The following is a 20,284-nucleotide window of genomic DNA, read 5'->3' as shown; positions in this document are numbered from 1 at the left end:
ATTGAAGGTGAATTAACTCAATTGAAGGCGAGTTAGCCCATCTCATATGGAGGTAACAGGGTTTTTTCTCCAGAAAGTCAAGTTTTTTATTCCACATATAGGAAAATCAGCCATGAGAACACATGCAATTTGTAGTCAAAATATACTGTTTTTGCTTGTTGTAGATGGCATTGCATGTTAACAATAATGTGGTCTCCAATGTGGTTAATAATAATGGAATCTCCATGGAGTCAGGACTCACCATGGGAGATCCACACTGCCCATTATTCACACATTACCTATCATACGTCTCCTTAAATTTATTCACTGTTGAGGTTGCTCATAACCACTTCTGAAAATCCAGTCCACCTATTCACCACTCTCCAAATATAACTTACTTCACATATCTTTATTAACCACACTCTTAGACAACTTCCAATTGTGACCCACTTGTTCTCCCTCTACTCCTCATGTAGTGAAAAATTTCTATTTTTTCAATGTTATAGAATCCCTTTAGCAACCTATATGTTTCTATCAGGTTCTCTCTTCTCTGTCTGCCAGCTAAACTCTGCAACCCACATACCTCCTATTGTCCTCATAGGGAATATTCCAAAGCCCTATCACCAGCTTGGTCACACGTCCGGAATCCTCTCCGCTACCTCCTGGTCCCCTAGAAACACAGGTGACCAAATCTTTACACAGTAGTCAAAGCCTATTCATAGCCTTATCATCATCATCAAATTCCTGATATGTACCCTCATGGGATGTACAGGATGTGATAGTACTACGTGAACAGCTTACATCATTACTAACTTCCTATCTACAGTTTTCCTCGAAATCAATCAGTCTGTTACCTGTCAAGATTCAAACATTATCAGATCTTATATATCTATCTTCTAAGGCAATTTTTATTCTATCAATCCACCTATATCTTGATCTTCCTCTGAGTCCTTTTCCTGCCAATCTGGCAGAGAACACTTGTTTTTCTAATCTTTCCTTTCTCATTCTGTTTAAGTGACCATACCACCTGAGATTAGCTCTGCTGACACATTCCTAGATGCTAACAACATCAAGTTCTTTCCTAATATCCTCGTTTTTAATATGATATTACCACTGATGCCATCTGTTCACAACTCTAATCATTCTCATGACTCTCATATCTGAGGTTTCTAACCTTTAGTCAAGTGTTTTATTTCTAACCGAGCTGTTAGATCCATAAGTTAAAATTGGTTTGAGCACTGTCTTGTATAGTGTTTTTTAGTGTTTGTATAGCTACTTTAGTGTTTCGACTAATTTCTCTCTTATTCCATATAAATTTATTCAGTTGACTTCCTACCATACCAGCTTTGTTGATTCTGTTGTCTAGTTCCATATTTAAATTACCATCGCCCCTAAAAATTGTGCTTAAGTAGCTGAAATGTTTTGCTTGTTCTATAGGTTCTCCATTCACAATGCAGTTGATGTTTTCAATGCTTGTGTCTGTTTCATTGTCTTTGTTGTTATTGCTGACCTTCATACCATATCTGTTATAACAGTTATTCTATTTATTCAGGGAATCTTGCAGACTAGTAGCGGATTTATTTATAATTATAACACATCCACATAAAGTAAAGAGCTGAGATTAACATCTCCAATTTTGATATCAGGTTTAATACCACTTTCCTTCATAATGTGATCTATATAGATAATGAATAACAGTGGGGGATAATGTACATCCTTGTCTGATACCAGATTTAATATTAAACCATCCTCCTGGACTTTCTTCAATTCTAACTGCTGACTTACAACTCAAATAAAGACTAAGTATTGTTTGATATAATGCTCCGTTGACACAATACAACTGTAGCGTTTTGAATAGCTTCTCTCTTGGCACCTTGTCGTATCTCTTTTCCAGATCTACAAAACTAAAATACAAATCTTTGTTATATTCCCATGATTTCTCAACTGTTTGTTGTAAAGTGAAAATCTGATTCTAACAGCCTCTATTTGGCCTGAATCCAGCTTGTTCTTCAAGCTTCCCTTCCACAATTCTTCTCAACTGTTTCTCAAGTATACTTGCATAAATCTTACCAGGAACACTCAATAGGGAAATACCTCTATAATTCTCACATTTAGTTTTATTTCCCTTTTTATATATGGGTACAATGAGAGCTCTACTGCAATCATCTGGAATTCGTAGCTCTGTTCAGGCCTTTTGAACTATGCAGTGCAGTCATTGTAAGATATGGTTGTATGATAAGACATTGAGTTGGTGTTTCACGGTAGGCGTAATGCAATCAGGATAAAAATCTTCTCCATACGTATTTTATACCATCACTACCAAACAGGGAGATTTTAGTCTCATCACTCCAAATAACACTGTCCCGTTGTTCCGCTGTCCAATTAACATGGGTTTTAGCCCAGTTTAATCTTTTCAGCCTTTGTTTGAGAGATAAAAATGGCTTTTTACATGGAATTCTAACATTTAGACCAAATTCCTGCAGTCTGTGTCGAACAGTCCTTGCACTCAACTTTACATTGTATTGTGCCATTTCATCTTGTATACACCCAGATGATTTTCTTTTGTCATGTAGTCACAGTCCCTCAGTTCTTCTATCAAAAGGTGCACAACAGCAAGTTTTTCTGCCTTTACCAGTCTGGTTTTGTAGTGACTGAGTCTCCTTATACCTCTTCAAAAATTTAGAAATACCAACTTTGGTTAAGTTTCCACCATTTTTCTTCTAATTTCTTCCTAACTGTAGCCTTGTTCACTAAATAGTACTATTTTACATCGCTTTCTGAGTGACCAGTCAACTCTTTGTGCCATTTCTTTAATTTTATTACGTGTTACAAGCTCACTAAATGAAAGAACACAAAAAACCAACCAACTTTATAGCAATCACATAACACACTGACAAATGTCCTCCTCTGTTCCAATACATGACATCAGTAGCTGAATCCTACTGCAACCTTATTGGCTCATTGCCAAAACAAGATGACACCTGATTGGCTCTCTAAACACTCATGCTCATTGGTTACATTCAAATGAAGGAAAGCTACTTCATATCAACCTAAACAAGTTGTCCTTCTTTTTTTTTTTTTTTTTGGTTATTTGGCTGTAACTTTTCATAGAATACAAATAATTGAACAAACTTTGTTGCATTACATTTTTGATTAAATTATCTATCCATTGATATATAATTTTATGGTATTACACCAAAAATAAGTGGTATTATGAGACATTAAACCTCAAAAATACACTTTTCAAAAGGTTTCCACAATTTTGGCCACTAGTGTAGGCACAAATAAGTCTCACTGTCCATTTCCGCATTCTGATATTTGCCCCACATCACTCTACATAATATTGCTTGCCATTCAAGGAGATTAGCCTATATTTTGTGTTCAGTACTATAACTACACCATCTTTTCCCTGATTGTCATTGTCTGAATATAACATTTTTGTATTTATTGCTCAGAAAAATCTCACCATATTTTGCCTTTTTACCCCGGCTGGCTTCTTATGTTGATAGTACTGATCTCGAACTCTGTTGATGTTGAGTTGGGATATTTGTGTGTTTAAGAATTTGTTCCAGTAGCTGACTTTTTTTTTTTGCTGTACTGTATGTCCTGGTTCTCTGGCGAAAATAATGCAGGCCCTTGTTTAACCGAGTGATGCTGAAGCCAGCATGAAATTCTGTCATGTTGTACCATCATTTTATATTTTGAATTAAGCCAGTAAGAATACAATTTGGTCGACTAAATCCCAAATTTCAAGCTCATCCTTGTTCGTTCAATATCCAGGTGGATACCTAACAGAGTGCACCACGAGAAGGTGAGGATTGGACGTTAGGTTAGATGTTCTGGTTGGTTCTCCTCTCAGTTATATTGGTTTGACCCATAAGCACCCCAAGCTTTCTTTCCACAGTCCTTCCCTAATGCTTCTCAACTCTGAAGATCATGCCCTTATAAATATGGATAATAACCTCCCTTTCTTTACTTGTCAATGTGTTCTTTAACATCCAAGTAATCCTCTGAGTTATTTTGTCAACACTTGCAATATGCCCTCCGAATCTTAAATCTCTGTCCACCATCACCCATAGATTCCTATCTTTATCAGTTTCCTGTAATCTAGTCCCATCAATATGACAGGGTATGTAATCTTTTCATCCTGAATTGCATTATCTTACATTTTGCAACATTAAATTGAACACCATTGTCTTTTGCTCACACTGCCAATTTATTTAAATCATCCTGCAGGATATCTACATCACGTTTATCAATTATTGCCCTCCCCAATTTTGTATCATCAGCAAACAACTGAATATCTCCTTCGAATCTTGTGCTATATCGTTAAAGTGCAAATTAAAGAGTTGTGGTTCTTGTACAGAACTCTGGGCCCTTCACTAATCACTCTCATTTGCCTTGATTCCACTCCACTGTGCACCACTTTCTGACGTCTATCAGCCACTCCCCTATTCATGTCACCAGCCTCATATCCATCCCATTTGCTCCAACTTATAGTTTTCCATGCAGTATTCTGTCAGATGCCTTTGTAACGTCTAGCAGTATCAAGGTGTAGCCATTTCCTTTATTTATTTCCTATATTCCATTTCTGCTGTCACCCTATTATCAAATGTGAATAAGTTATAGGCAGGACCTACCTTTTATAGAGCTGTACTTTAGAGCCCCTGTAGAGTATCATATTCCTATTCACCCATTCCTGAATTTTACTTTTAACCAACTCTTCCAATACTTTGGCTGCCACTCCAGAGATACTATTTGGTCTGTAATTTGCTACTTCTCTCTTGGAGCCACCTTTATATAATGAACCTATCTTACCATCTTTCCACTCCCTTTGAACTTTGCCAGAACTCAGACTTAGATTAAACAACTTCATCAGAGGCACAGTCTATTATTAACCTCTTATTTGATATTAACCTCTTATTTGATATTAACCTCTTATTGATATTAATATCTTATTGATATTAACCTCTTATTTTATCTATATATATTACTTTATGCTATAACTCCTTTTCTACTTTTTCCAACTGCCTTTTGCACTTGCCTTCTTATTCCTCGAACACCAGAAAATTTATTTGATAAGCTGTGCCACTGATGTCCATTTTCTAGTAATAAGAAGTGGTAAGTGCATCCAATAGTGTTCCCTTTATATTCAAATTACCTTAAATTAATTAATATCTGCAGGCGTGGTCTACTATCTATCCTTTCTCCTGGGTTCCTGCTGAGCTCTAATATTTTTCAGAACAGTGCATCGAAAAATTCAATATCAGGCGACACTCTATTAATATTTAAACAACACATTTATTTACCATAAAACAATTTACACTATCATTTCATCAAAGAAAAAAAAAATGCTTAGTTTAACTCTAAATAACACAATTATGTTAAGATTCCCTTTCAATTTATGATAATCATGTCACATAAATATTCACTCCTTTCCAATATCAAGTTTCTATTCTAAGCAATTATACTATTAACAAACTGTTGCTCCTTAACTGTTATATACACAAGAATATCATTACACATAAAAGTTCGATCCTTCTGATACTAAGATAATACTCTAGGCAAAATGCACCATTTACAAACTGTTACTCTCTGACTGTTACACACATAATCTTCTATTACTTATTAAGCATTTTAAATCCAACTTAACTTTGCTCAAATTCAGCAGTTTAATCTTAACAGTCCTCTAATAAAGTTCTCCTATAATTCACAAAATTGAAGAAAAAATCGAACTCACTTTAGGGCTGCTACCCACTGCGTATTCTCATTCCCTGGCTTTGGATTGGAGTCCTGACCTTTTCCTCCCGTATCAGGTTTTTTCCCCCTTTTTACTGCAGCGATAGATTTACTGACGGCTTCTGCTGGAATGCTGTTTTCCTGGCACTCGGGCGAAGATTTTCGGTTTGAGGAGTATTTGCGTGCACATTAAACTAACGGGGCAATTCTTTCTTGCTCGAAGATTCCTCTGTTCGCACCAATAGCTCCTGGCGAAGGTTTGTCATCAGATCAATGCTTTGCCTGGTGGACCGGTTCCTGTCATCTTTCTTTCAGACCACTGGCATGACTTCTTCTGAAGTCGTGTCCTCGACGGCTTACATCCGATGAACAACACTGGGGTACCGGTGATGACCTACGGGTAACCGATGACGACCTATGGATAACCGATACTCGATCTTCTGGCCAACGCCTTTTATTTACTTTCTTTCGGATCCCTGCATGAAGACATGGGACCCTGAATATTTTGGTGTGATCCCTTGTTCTTTCCTTGACACTGACTCTTTCTTTCATCTTCTACTACACTCCTTTAATCCTATTTGTTCGGGCAGCGGAAGTGCATCTGAAGTTTGTCAGTCCGTCTGACACTGACCTTGTGTGTTTACAATTGGAACTCACTAAGACAGTCCCTATGGAATTATTTACATTAACAAACTGTTTTAACTGTATACAGATATACAGGTTATTTTTATAACATCCTTACTGGACTTGATTTCTGTAAAAATTGATGTAAAGCTTTCTGGTATTATTAAGCTACATCAAATTTTTACACCATCCAGGCCTACTGCTGTATTCACATTTGATATTTTTCAGTATACTGAGTATCTCCAGTTCATCTCCCTCAATTCTCACATCAAATAATCATTCTTTCTCTTATTTGCTATGTAGTAAAAAAAACTCTTTTGGATTTATTTTGACTTGCTTAACTAATTTTCTTTCAAAATCTGCTTTAATCTTCCTTACCATACTAGTTATTCTTCTTGCTTGTGCTTTATATTGTTCACGAGCATGCTGAACACCTTTTTGTTTATATTTCTTCCACAGTGCTTTCTTTTTTGCAGCTTCTGCTTTACATTGCTAATCATCCGCTTAATCACTACGTATGCAGTCTGATACTGCCTTATTCTAAAAATTCCTTCCCACACCCCATGCACTAATGACATTCATTCCATGTAGCTTCTTATGCCATGACTCTGGCATAAGAAGCTACTGCTCCAAGTTGCTACCTCAGTTTGACAAAATTGTCTGCATTGTAATTCCACATAAACCCTTTCTCGAATGAAAATTCTACATGCTGAGCAACCTTCCAGAAAAAGACTGCATGGGCACTTTCCCTGATTGCAGGTGGAGTTGCTACTGTAGTTATAGATAGATCTTCTGATGCTATTACCAGATCCAATACTCTCAAACCCCCATGATCCCTTCCATCACATGCTATTTCAGGTAATTATCCCTTAGTAATTGTATAAATTCCATTTCCATTTTGCCACATGCATTTTCATCCTTCCAGTGTTTATCCCCATAGTTGAAGTCTCCCATGATACTTGCTCAACCTGCACTCATTGTGCTGATCTGCTGATGCCTGTAATCACATCTTCATCGTATCCGGGTTTATAGCAGCAACTGACAATATATTTTGTCCTTCTGGCCTCAAATGAACCATTTTCCTCAGATCTACATCCTTAACTTCTATTTTTATTTTTTATTTTTATTGGTTGAAGTTCTGCAGCTATCATTAATAATACCTCTCCTCCTTCCGTATTTTCTATGTCTTCCCTGAAAATGCAGATCCATTACATTCTCTCCATGTAATTACATCATTCTCTGTCAACTGTTACATCCTGAATGAAGCACTTTATTAAAGAAACAATTCATTCAGGATTTAACAAGTCAGAAAAATCAGCTGAGAGAAAAAACTCGTACTCGAGCAGAAGAAATAAAGTACTAACTGTAAATAGAAATAGAATTACCTCCTTTTAGTAGAATTGTAATACCATGTAAAGAACTTCGTGTATAAATTAGTATTATATGAAATGCATCATGTATACAATGAATGGGTAAATTAGATGTAAACATTAGTCCAGTGGTCACAGGCAGGCCTGAGGCATTGGCAAGCTCGGAAAGCGACGCACATTCGTTTCCCGGAAGATGCTGCTATGATCTCGCGATGTGCTGAAGAAAGTAGTGGGTGGGAAACGATCGCAGAAAGTAGTAAGAGGGCGCTATCACAGCTAGTAAGAGGGTGCTAAAAAGGGGGAAGTGAAGAGAGAATAAAAATGGTTTGCACCCCTTTCTCAAGGCTTTTTTCGCCTATTTTGCTGTATGATGATTCGACTTCTCTCATGGACCGGTAGTTCCTGATGGTATTTCTTGGCGATAGTTCGATATCAGAAGGTGCGCCTTTCCCTTCGATGTCTGAATTTCTGCTGGTACTAAAGCGTGAGATATCGGCATATGCTGCCTTCGCTGAAAGTTCTGACGGAATAATATTGCGGACGTATATTATGAACTGGCAGCTAGAAATGAGGATGGCCTGAAACAGATTGAGAATAGACAAGAGAAAAACGCCAGCTGTAGAGCATAGTTTAATCTGATGACCATATTGACCCACCACGTGGACGCAGGCTTATGGAAGTATTGAAAGGTAATTCAAACAAAGAAGGACAGTTCAGACGGACCTGAAGATCCTGTCCCAAGAAATGGTAAAGTACAGATTTTGTTGTATAATTACCCAGTCGGTAAAAGGGAAAGATCATTGTAATGTGATAATCGAGTATGGACAGTATTTAAGAACTTTAAGTGATTATTTAGCAGTGGCTAATGTCCATAAGACAAATTGTTTGGAATGATTATAGATGATTGTGACTAGTTTAATATGCAAGGCTAACATAGTAGGTAGAATATTGATTAGAAGTGTATAATGTGTATATTATGTGTGTTAAATCTCTAACTCAAAAGAAGGATTCTAATTGGTTATCTAAAGAATCAAAAATTATTTTTATACTGAATGATCTTTATTATTATTATTTGACCCCTCCAGGTAGTCGCAGACTCATCGAGGGAGGGCACCTACTCTACAACTCTCTGTCTCCACCACTCAGTCCACCAAACCAATTATCTACACAAACGCCATCTACTGCCCCCCACCACTAGTATTTTCACAGACAATCACAAACATCCATGATCATGGCGGATTCGAACCCGCAGCCTTTTGGTCGGAGTGCGGATACGCTAATCACTCGGCCAACAATGCCGGCATTTAATTTTTAAATGCTTCAGTACAAGAATGACAAATGGAAAAGTCAAAACAGAAATACATCTAGGCAGGTTTTCATCCAGGTACAGGAATTATACCATGTCTTTCTTTTCTACGTTTTTTGAATTTCAAAATTGAAAGCAGAAATAAATAAATAAAATATAGTAAAATAATTAAAATAAAAATATAGTAAAATAAATAAATAAAATAAAAATAAAGTAAAATAAAAAAAATAAAGTAAAATAAATAAATAAAACAATTCACAAAGAAAAATTTTTATTTTTTGGAAGAGCCATATGCATCCTAGCTTTAAAGAACTTTTCAACATAGCAAATGAACATACAAAAAAATTCAAAGCAATAAAATAATAATAGTAATCAGCTAATGGCTTTTATTCCCTTAGAGGGAGTAGGCGTGGCTTTTTAACCATATCTAGCTTTTGGAGACTGAGTGGGCAGTTCAGTCTCCACCGGTAGCCAATCAGAGATAGCTGGCCCATGACTATCACTAATTATAAGCAGCAACTGATGAAGAGATGGACAAATAAGTCCTGCCATCTCAGGATGTGTTACTGTCTGAAATAACGTGGGTTCTACGGTCGATTCTCTTGAGTTTCAGGGAGGAAAAACCCACTTGTCCATGCCAGAGATCAACTTTCAAAATAATAATAATAATAAAATAAATAAGTATCTTGCACACTCACACACACATATATACAATATATATCATACGTAGAAACACAAAAACATAGGATTTTAATTGTGTCTGTAGATAACTTTTACTCTCCACATCACTTGGTTACTGCTCTTCTTCTTCTTCTTTGATGCATCAATCCGAAAATTGGTTACTGCTATCATATGCAAAACCTTTTGCCATATCCTCATCTGTAATGGGCAGATATCAAAATCATATTATACATAAAACAATAACATTTATGTAAGCAAAAGGAATGAGAGCAGTAAAACACACTCACCATTGCATTGTTTTTGACTTGCACAACACAAAGCAGAATGAGAAAATTTTGCTAAAAAAGTTAATATTATAACGATTATTTTTAATGAACAGCTGTACGTGATTGCATTATTTAGTGGAATTTTTAGATAAATAGCAATTAAATGTTTAGCTGAACCTTATTTGTTTATTTCTTGTTTAGGTGAAAAAATTAGTATATGTGTATCTTGTGCGCTATGCAGAAGAACAGCAAGATTTAGCATTATTGTCTATAAGTACATTTCAGAGAGCTTTAAAGGTGAGGATTTATTTTGATATTGAAGCAAAATTGTCGTGAGATCAGTGGAATGCATTTCATTTTGTTTACATGAAGTTTTGCTTGTAACATTTTATGTTTTTACAGTCCTATCTATTATGTATGTTCACAAAAATAGGTATTTTTAGGAAGGAGGGCCACTCCACATTTGAGAACAGTATTAAGTGGTTGGACAGATTTATTACGTGTGTGATTATTGTTAAAAATGAAGATTTTATAGCAATAGCCATAGTACCACAAATGACCGCTGCAAGCGCTCTAGCATTTGAATGCAAATTACCAAGTTTTACTGGTGCTGAGCTTGTGTTTTTTTACTCTTCTAAGTTGTGCATTACTTAGAAGAAATTAAGTAATGCATGACTTCAAAGAAATTTTGCAACCAGTCTTGGATGGATCACCTCAGTAGACTGATTGTTTACAAATGGCACAAGAATTTTCTTATGACAAGTTGTTAAGGACATTGTGTGTGTGTATATGTGGGGGGAGTGCTAGGCCATCAGTATTAGATTTGAGTTTTTCACAAATTTGGCTAAGTCAGTGTGGTTTGTAAGTCGCGAACTCTGTACTCAATATATAACAACAGTATGAAAAGTGTTATAAAAATATTTACATTTAAAACTGTTCAAATGCTGACTCCCTACTCTATTAGATTTGTATGCCTTCATAAATGCTGAGTGTCGTCAGCATTTTTATTGAAGAAGTTTTCAAATACAGTGACCTTCATGATATTTGACTCCTTTATTCTGCTGGAGGGACACTTGTTTGGAAGATGTTTGATGTTTAGATAGATAAAACCAAAAATAGAAGACAGTTTGATGTTTAGATAGATAAAACTCCAAGTGACTTCAGGATGATTGAATTCAGAGGGTGCGATTTAATGTTCAGATGACATGTAAAACTTCAAAGAATTGGTTTTTCAGAGCTTTTAGATCTTCTATTCCTCTTGCTTTCACATGGTGCTAATGTGCTGTAGGTTTTGTGGCCTTTTGCATGTGGACCATATATATATAAATGGGTTGGAGTTTAGAATTGTCAAGTAGCTGGAGGGCCAGTTGTCAGGTGGTTAGATTTCTCATACCTCATTGCATATAATTTTTAGTGACAAATGCATATCTTTGGGTTTGCATTGAAATGCATCTGTAATCTCAACAAGTATGGTTACATCATTAATTTACCCCAAATTTGGATGACTAATTCTCTGGCTACTTCAGCCTAGTGGCCAGGGCTGCCTCTATCTCCAGTCCCAGAGGATGCTTGTTAGGACTTCAGAGCTCTGTATTTTTAATAAATTTTCTGTTCTAAAGATGCTAGTTTTAATACAGCGGACTTATAAGTATAGTTTATTTTGTTTTAATATGGCATTGAGTTAACAGGATGAAAAAGAACATGTACGATAAACACTTAAGTTTATCTCTTACTATACTTCTATGAGAGAGTTTCATGAATTTGCTTAAGTCAGTGTGGTTTATAAGTCATGAATTCTGTATTCCATATAACAACAGTATGGAAAGTGTTATAAAAGACGTGTAGGAATTTTTGAGTCATTAGAACATGCTGCTGACATCAAGAAAATTGAAAAATGATCCTTGTTGGAGATTTGAACAGCAGCATAGGAAATGAATCTCACCAGGTATATAGGATCATTTTTGGGGAATTTCAGAGACAAGGGCAAAGCTAATAATAAGTATTTAGGACATGGACTAGTCATTACTAACACCGTGTTTCAACATAATGATGTGCACAAGTTCACATGGAGAGAAGACACAAGAAATTAAAAAAAAAAAAAAAAAGGTCATTGGCTGCATCATTGTTGATAGTGATATCATCATGATTGTGCAGGTTACAAGAGTGTACAACAGATTTGAATTTGGAAGTGACCATTACTTAGTATTAAGCAGGATAAAAATGAATATCACATTGAAAAGAACAGTATGTAAGAAAGTTTTAAAAAGAATGAAAGTTGAGCAGCTTTTACAGGTAAATTGTAGACTCAACTATACAAATATTATTGAAAAAAAAAAGGAAACAAATTGAAAAGTAGAACCAAACCTGGGAGTCTCAGTGGCAAACTAAAGAAGATATGGATTGGTTCAGCTGGGGAGGTATGTAGTGAAGTTGTCTGCAAGGATAGAAAATTCAGAACACCATGGTGGATACAAGAAGTTAAAGAAGCAGTCCTGGAAAAGAAGAAAGGATACCAAAATTTCCTAACAAATGCCAACAGATGCCCTAAAAGAATACAGAGAGAAATATAAGAGAGCAAAGCTATATGTAAAAGTAGCTAAACAAGTTATGGGAAGAATTTGGTAAGAGTATGGAAAATAAATATCAGGAAGGTGGCAAAATGTTCTGGAGACTATTGAAGAGAAATGGAAGAAAGAGTACAGTAAAAGGAATCAAGGATGATAAAGGTGACATGAAAACTGAAGCGAAGAATATATATCCCTAGATGTCTGGACAAGCAGAGGTTGTCATGATCACAAAGCCCAAATCTGCCCTTCCATGGAATATTGTTCCAATATTTGGTGGGGTGGTGTACCAAAATCCTCTCTAAGATTGCTTGATTCTATTCAGAAGAAGGCAATCACTCTAATCAGTGATCCTGCTCCTACAGATCCACTTCAATCGCTTTCTCACAGACATTCAGTTTCTGCCTCTGCAACGGATACTTTCATGGACCATGCTCTGCTGAATTGGCCACTATAATTCTCCACTCTCCTCCAAAATCATTAAAAAAGAGAGCCATTTCTTAGCAGTGGCTTTTACACTCCTTTTACAGTCCATCTCAAAACTCACCGAACCAACTTCACTGCCTCCTCTTTCATTTTCCATCTACTTCTGTCCTTTGGAACAGTCTCCTCCACTCTGCCTTCCCCAAGGATTACAACCTTCAACTGTTCAAGCAAAATGTGAATAGATTCCTCCTTTCTTCTATTCCTCCTGCCCACACATGGCACTTATATGCTATAGGTCTTCTGGCTTTTTGTGTGGATCAGATTTAAAAAATAATTTATTTATTTTTAATTACTTTAAGACACATAGTTGAGAAAATCGTGGGAATATGACAAAGATCTGTATTTAACTTTTGTAGATCTAAAAAGGCATACAACCAGGTGCCTAGAGAAAAATGTTTCAAAACACTTCAGTTGTATGGGGTGACCGCAACATTATACAGAGCAATACATAGTCTGTGTTTAAGTTGTTAGTCAGCAGTTAGAATTGAAGAAAATACAGGAAGATGGTTTGATTTAACATCAGGGAAAAATCAAGGATGCACATTATCTCCACTCTTACTCATCATATATATGAATCACATTAGGAAAGAAAATGGCATTAGGTCTGATATTAGAATTGGAGGTGTTGATTAATTTTAACGTATACGATGAGAACACAGACTGATAAGAAAATAACTATTTAGCTGATATTTCACTGGTATTCTATCCATCATCTTCAGAGCACCAAAACAGTTTGTCACAGTATGCGAGACAACAACAATCTTTTATAACAATGGGACTAGTTTGAACAATTGTAACGTACAACACTTTGTGTTGTACGTTACAATTGTTGTACGTTACAATTCTATAGCATCTATATGCTATAGAATTGGATTCTAGAAGAGGTGTCAAACTTAGTTCTTTGCTTTATTCAAATGATGATGTACTTCTAAAACTCATTTACTGCAAGTTTCCAGGATTTTCTAACTAAATTAAATAATAACAACAAATTTGGCATGAAATTTAGCAATAAAAAAGACCAAAACTATGAAAATAGGCAGGAGTATAGAAAACTTCAGCTGCATTCTGAATGGAGATCCTGTAGAACAAGTAAAATACTTCAGCTATTTAGGTACAGTTTTTAGCAAAGATGACAGGTTAAATCTGGAAATAGACAACAGAATAAGCAGAGCTGGCATGGTGGATAGTCAACTGAATAAATTTATGTGGAATAAGAGAGAAATTAGCCAAAACACCAAATTAGCAATACACAAGGCTGTGTTCAAGCCTGTTTTAAGTTGTGGATCAGAGAGTTGGGTTAGAAATAAAGCACTTGATCAAAGACTAGAGTCATAAGGTATGAGGGTTCTGAGAAAAATTAGAGGAGTGAACTGATGACATCAGTAGCAGAATAATATTAAAAATGAAGATATTAGAATGGAATTTGACATTATTAGCATTCAAGAATGTGTCAGCAGAGTTAATCCAAGGTTGTATGGCCATTTAAATAGATTGGGTGAGGAAAAGTTAGCAAAACAGATGTTTGATGCCAAGATGTCAGGAAAAAGACCCAGAGGAAGACCAAGGTCTAGGTGGATTGATTCAGTCAGAAGTGGCTTAGAAGCATAATGTTAGATATGACAGTATTGGAGCACTTACAAGTAATAGACTGATTTGAAAGTGAAATTGGTGATAGGAGATTAATAATAATGTAAACTTAATCGTGCTGTCATAGTATTCTGAACACCCCTTGGGGAGTATGTATCAGGAAACTGATGATGATGATATATCTATGATGACAATTGTTTTGTTTTGTAGCTACTTCCTTGACCCACTGGTTTTGCTAGAAAGAAATATACCCTGTGAAGGGTATATTTCTTTCTAGTTGGTTTTATAATGATTGTGCTGAGTTCATAATTCAAAAATTTTTCTAATAGAATTTCATGTAGTCCTTCTGTCTTCCTTTGAATTTCTGATCCAATCAGTGTCTGTTCAAAATAAAGTAAATTGTATGTTTAGCTAATTTTATCTCAAAAATAAATACATCTCATCCCTAAAAAAGTGAATCTAGTACTGAGGAACAGATAGTTGGCAGCAATTTGGAAGTAGCTACTTGAATGACATTATTTTTAATGGGATTACTAATTTTAGTTGTTGTTGTTGTTACTATTATGGTATTAATTAAATTTCAGGGGAAAATTTACATTCATGGCAATTAAAAACATTAATGTTACCAAAGGAACTACTTGTAAGTTGCAGCCAACCTCCTCCTTTCTCAGTTTTGGCTCACTTTTTTATGTGTGAGATGTTTTTAATGAGATATTACTTATGTATTATTATTATTATTTGTATGTAAAGTAGATAAAACAGTTCAATAATAACAGATCAGAATTGATTGAATTGTGTAATCTATAGTGGTGTTTGCAGAATTTTCCTTTCTTCTCCCTACTTTATGGTCTGATCTTCCAATTTAGACCTTAAACATTGTATGAACAGCTGTATTTCAAATTTTGTCAAAAAAGCAGTTAAACGATTTGACTTATTTAGGTGCCTCTGGAGTGTGAGCAACAACTCTCCAGCAACCCCCCCCCCCTTCATTTTTATCCAGTTGAGGTGAACATAAGGAATAATTATATTCCAAATTTATTTGAAATTGAAGATGCAACTTGTAGGGAAATTTCTCCTTTCCCCCTCCTCTTCTTAGTCTGGTTACATATATTTCTCAGGAAAACTTTATAAGAAAACAGCTTTATTTCAAATTTTGTTTTAATTAGTTGAGCTATGCTATCGGTTGAGGTATTAGTGGAGGAGGAGAAAAGTGAAATTTTTTGGGCCTTTTAACTTTTTTAAAAGATTTTTTCATTATTATTGTTAATCGGATTTAACATGTCCTGTTAAATACCTCTGTTGAATGTTGCTATCAGTAATATTCATCTTATAAATGGAGTAACAGTAGGTTGAATTTTGATCCTAATGATTCTTGTTATAAGAGATGTTTGAGATGTTTTCAGGATAAGCTTACTCTTAGTTTGCGTTGCCTGTTTGTATCACTTGATAATCAAGAGCCATATTGGTGGCTGTTATTATTTTACGAGCACTTCCATGGAGTCTGAAGACTCATTGTGAGAGACCCAAATCATCCACACAATCTATCGTATCTCTCCTTGAATCCATTAACACACAAAGTACTCACAACTGACTCTGGCAACCCATTCCATTCATTCATCACTCTACAATCAAAAAATCTAGTCCTACCCCCCCCCCCCCTACTGACCACACCTTTATTCAACTTCCAAGGATCCCTTTGTTCTGGTCGCTTTAGCCAAGTGCTGAACATTTCCTCTGCATTTATCCTATAAAATCCTTTAAGCAATTTAAATGTTTCTATCATATCCCCTCTTTTTCTACTATTAACCAACTTCTGCAACCCACACACCTTCAGTGATTCTCATAAGGCACATTCCACAGGCCACTCACCATCTTGGTCACTTGCTTCTGAATCTTCTCCACTGCTTCCTCATTCCCAAAAAAACCCAGGGATCCAGAATTGACCACAGTAATCCAGATGTGGGTGTATCAAGGCCTTATAAAGAGGAATTACAACTTCCTTATCTCTACTTGTTAATATGTTCTTCACTAGCCAAGTAATCTTCTGAGCTACCTTAGCAACTTTATCAATATGTCCTCTAAACTTTAATTCTCTATCTACCACCACCCCCTAAATCTCTAGCATCATCTATTTCCTGGAATATAGTGCCATCAATGTGATACACAGCTTATAATCTATTTATCCTAAAATGCATAACTACATTTCTTGGCATTAAACCGACACTTAAAGTTAATGAGCTTTTGTCCATACTGACAGCCTAATTAAATCTATTAATAAACTAATAGAGTAATTAAACTATTACTCTACCTAATTTTGCATCATCAGCAAACAACTGAATATTTCCTTTCAGGTTATTTCCCGTATCATTTATGTACAAATTAAACAGCAACGATCCCAGCACTGAACCTTGTGGCACACCACTAGTCACCTGTTTTCTCCTCAGTTCCACCCTCCATATACCACTTTTTGATCTGTCCAGCAGCCACTCTCTTATCCACTTAACCAGTGTCATGTCCATCCCCCATTTGTTCTAATTTGTGTAACAGTGTTTCATGTGGTATTCTGTTGAATGCCTTTACAAAATCCAGCAAAATCATCATGTAGCCATTTTATTTATCCAATTCAGCTGTTAATCTAGTATAAAACATTAGTAAATTACTAAGGCATGACCAACCCCTCACAAAGCCATGTTAACCCTCATACAGTATCGTATTTTTATCTACCCATTCTTGAATTCTCTGTTTTACCAATTTTTCTAGTATTTCTATCACCATTCTTGAGATACTGATTGGTCTATAGTTTTGCTACATTTGTCTTAGTATCTCCCTTATGTAAAGGAATAATTTTGCCCTCTTTCCACTCCCTTGGAACTCTACCTGAGCTGAGACTTAAACAGCTTAGTCAAAGTCATTGCCAGTTTTCTTGCACATTCTCGTAAACCCTAGCTGATATCCCATTTAATCCCACAGCTGTATTTACGTTGAGATTCGGCAGTATCCTAAGAACCTCCAATTCATCCACCTCTGTTCCTTCATTAGTGTCTGTCACTTAGGTTAAATCAGTAGCATCACTAGGAAGATACAAGCTTACAAAGTGATCACTCAGAACTATTTTATCTGCTTCTGTCTTCTTGTGACCATCATCACTCATTAAAGTTAATTTTCCGTAGTCATTCTTCCTCTTACTTTCCACATAATGAAAGAACTCTTTGGGATTTCCTTTGGTCTGCTCAGCTAAATTCTTCTCATAATCTGATTTTGCCTTGCCATGCTGGTTTGTCTGAGCCTTGTACTGTTCGTGAGTTTGCTGGTCACCTTTCTCTTTATATACCCTCCAGCATTTTCTTCTTCTGCTGCTCATGCTTAATGATATTACTCATCCATCTAACTCCTACTCAATTAACCCTCCCTTAACTATATCCCATGCATGACTAACATCCTTACCCCTCAGTGTTTTATGCCATGGTACAGATTTAAGCTTCTTCCTAAGCATGTCATAATCACCTGCCTTGAAGTTCCACAAATACTCCTTGATAGAATTTTTCTCATGTTTTACAATCTCCCAAGTCAAGACTTCATGGTCACTTTCACCAATTGGAGGGAATGTTGTCACCTTGGTTATGGATAGCTCTTCTGATCCTATGACTAGGTCCAGTACTCTTCCACCCCTAGTCCTTTCCATTATGTGCTGCCTTAAATAATTATCTCTCAGCAGGTGTATAAATTCTATTTCCTTTCTGCCATGTGATATTCCTTTCTTTCAGTTTATATCTCCATATTTTAATTCCCCCATAATAATCACTGGACCTGTACTCATTGCACTGATTTTGCAGTGCATGTCTTCCAGATCATCTGTGGAACTCCCTGTAGCAACATATAGCAACAACCAACTGTATATTTTGTTTTACTGGTCTTAATCTCACATCAAATTGCTTCAAATGAACAGCCACCCTCCTGCCTGTCTCCTGTTCTTTTTGGTTGCAATTCATCTGCTGATATCGGCAGTACCCCCCCCCCCCCATCCTATCTTCTCTATCTTCCTTGAAAATACTAAACCCTTCACATTCGATCCCTGTAACTACATCATCTGCTGTTAGCCAAGTCTCACTAGTGCCTGTAACTTTTGGCAAGGTTGCATTAACCAATGCCAAAAGCTCCTCCCTCTTGTTCCTGATAATTCTGCATTAGTATATAAAAATGGCAACAGCCCTTTATTCTCCCACCACCTTTACTTTCTGAATTGACGACCCTATTCAATATTTTTGCTTGAGAGACTAGATTCCTCACCCGGTCATTCTCACACTCACTCACTCATTCATGCGTGCATTCACACAAACTCACTTGCTTCCATCGTAATTGTTTAAGTATCCCTGAATTTTCAGGTCAGCATGCTTGATGAACAAAGCTCTCCAGATATCTAACACCAAAACCATTCAGATGCAGTCCATTGCATTGCACAAATCCTTCTTTTTGTCAAATAGAGACTACAGATTCACAAATTCTATCATTCCTTTTGCACAATCTACATATAGACTCATTGGCTATCAATACCATCCTCCTCAGTTCGCCTCTATCATAGCATTGTAGGAGACTTACAATCTTTGCCTTCTTGCTCTTCACTTTTGCCTCTTCTAACAACTCCTTTACATCCTCCATAATAGAATACTTCTTGCCTCTCAAATCATTGGTACAAACCAAGACAATAATTTCCTTCGACTTACCTTTTTGCATCCAGATGGCTTGGCTAATATCATGAATTTTTGCTCCGAGGAAACACGATTTTGTCAAACTTTCATTAAGTACTCTCCTGATTATTGAGTCTCCATACATAATTTTCTCCTTAATTTGTTTTTTTCCTGTTTTGTTCAGTTGGTGTTTATTATTCTTTTGGATCACCTGCTTCTTTCTTTTTTTCATCCCTGCTTAACTCTTGCCACTTCTGCAATTTTTCAATTTCGTGCTTTTTCCTATGAAGGATAACATTTAAGCACACTAGTTTTGTATTGATATCCATTTCTTTCTCCTCTATTTCTATGGCCGCACTTTCAACATTATTAACATCTTTTGCCATCTTATTGTCAGTATTTGTTGCGTTCTTGTCACCTAACAGACACTCACTTTTAAAACACTTAATATTCTCTCTCTCCAGTTTCGATTTCCTTCTTCATATTCTTTAATTTTCTCAATGCATACATTTTGCATACACAGCACTGAATAATATCCTGCCATTATTTGTTGCGTTGGTGCCATGCCGAAAATATCACAATAAAAGTGCTTTAAATATACTAATTGTTAGATCCTGAATGGACGAATTTTAAGAAATTATTCATTCAGAGTCTAACATAAGAATTTGGTTAACTCAGATAATACCTGGTTAACAGCACACAGTTCTGAATTTTATGTTGTGTAGGAAGTTGTGTAATAACATGTAAATCGCATTAGAAAAATCTTGTAGTTGAAAACTAAACTGAAGGATTATAGGATTAATGAATTTGTAATAAGGAAATAGTAGTATAATCTTGTCCCATTAAGCTGTCCTAAACTTAATAAGTCGTCAAAGAAGTTAAGAGTACGAGTGCAAAGGTCGAGTTACATACGCACGTATCGGCCGTAATGCCGCAAGCTACAACGTACGAGGAAGATGATGCATCCGGGATTCCCTAGAATACAGCACCTAACGGC

At 36.0% G+C, this 20,284-nt stretch overlaps 1 protein-coding gene across 1 annotated transcript in view; it reads left to right on the top strand.

The window, feature by feature from the left end:
* The window catches only part of rb (adaptor related protein complex 3 subunit ruby), a 482,738-nt gene that overhangs the window by 61,429 nt on the left and 401,025 nt on the right, over window positions 1-20,284 (top strand). The window contains exon 4 of the mRNA XM_090402121.1: window positions 10,167-10,262. Within this exon, the coding sequence (XP_090258247.1) occupies window positions 10,167-10,262 (96 nt within the window). The remainder of the gene's footprint in view (window positions 1-10,166; window positions 10,263-20,284) is intronic.

Source organism: Typopeltis vanoorti, chromosome 12 (assembly GCF_054136105.1).
Source record: "Typopeltis vanoorti isolate ZY-2024b chromosome 12, IOZ_Tvanoo_1.0, whole genome shotgun sequence".
In the NCBI taxonomy this organism is placed as follows: domain Eukaryota; kingdom Metazoa; phylum Arthropoda; class Arachnida; order Uropygi; family Thelyphonidae; genus Typopeltis; species Typopeltis vanoorti.
Note: the sequence above shows the minus strand (reverse complement) of the source record. Positions and strands in the feature narration are given on the sequence as shown.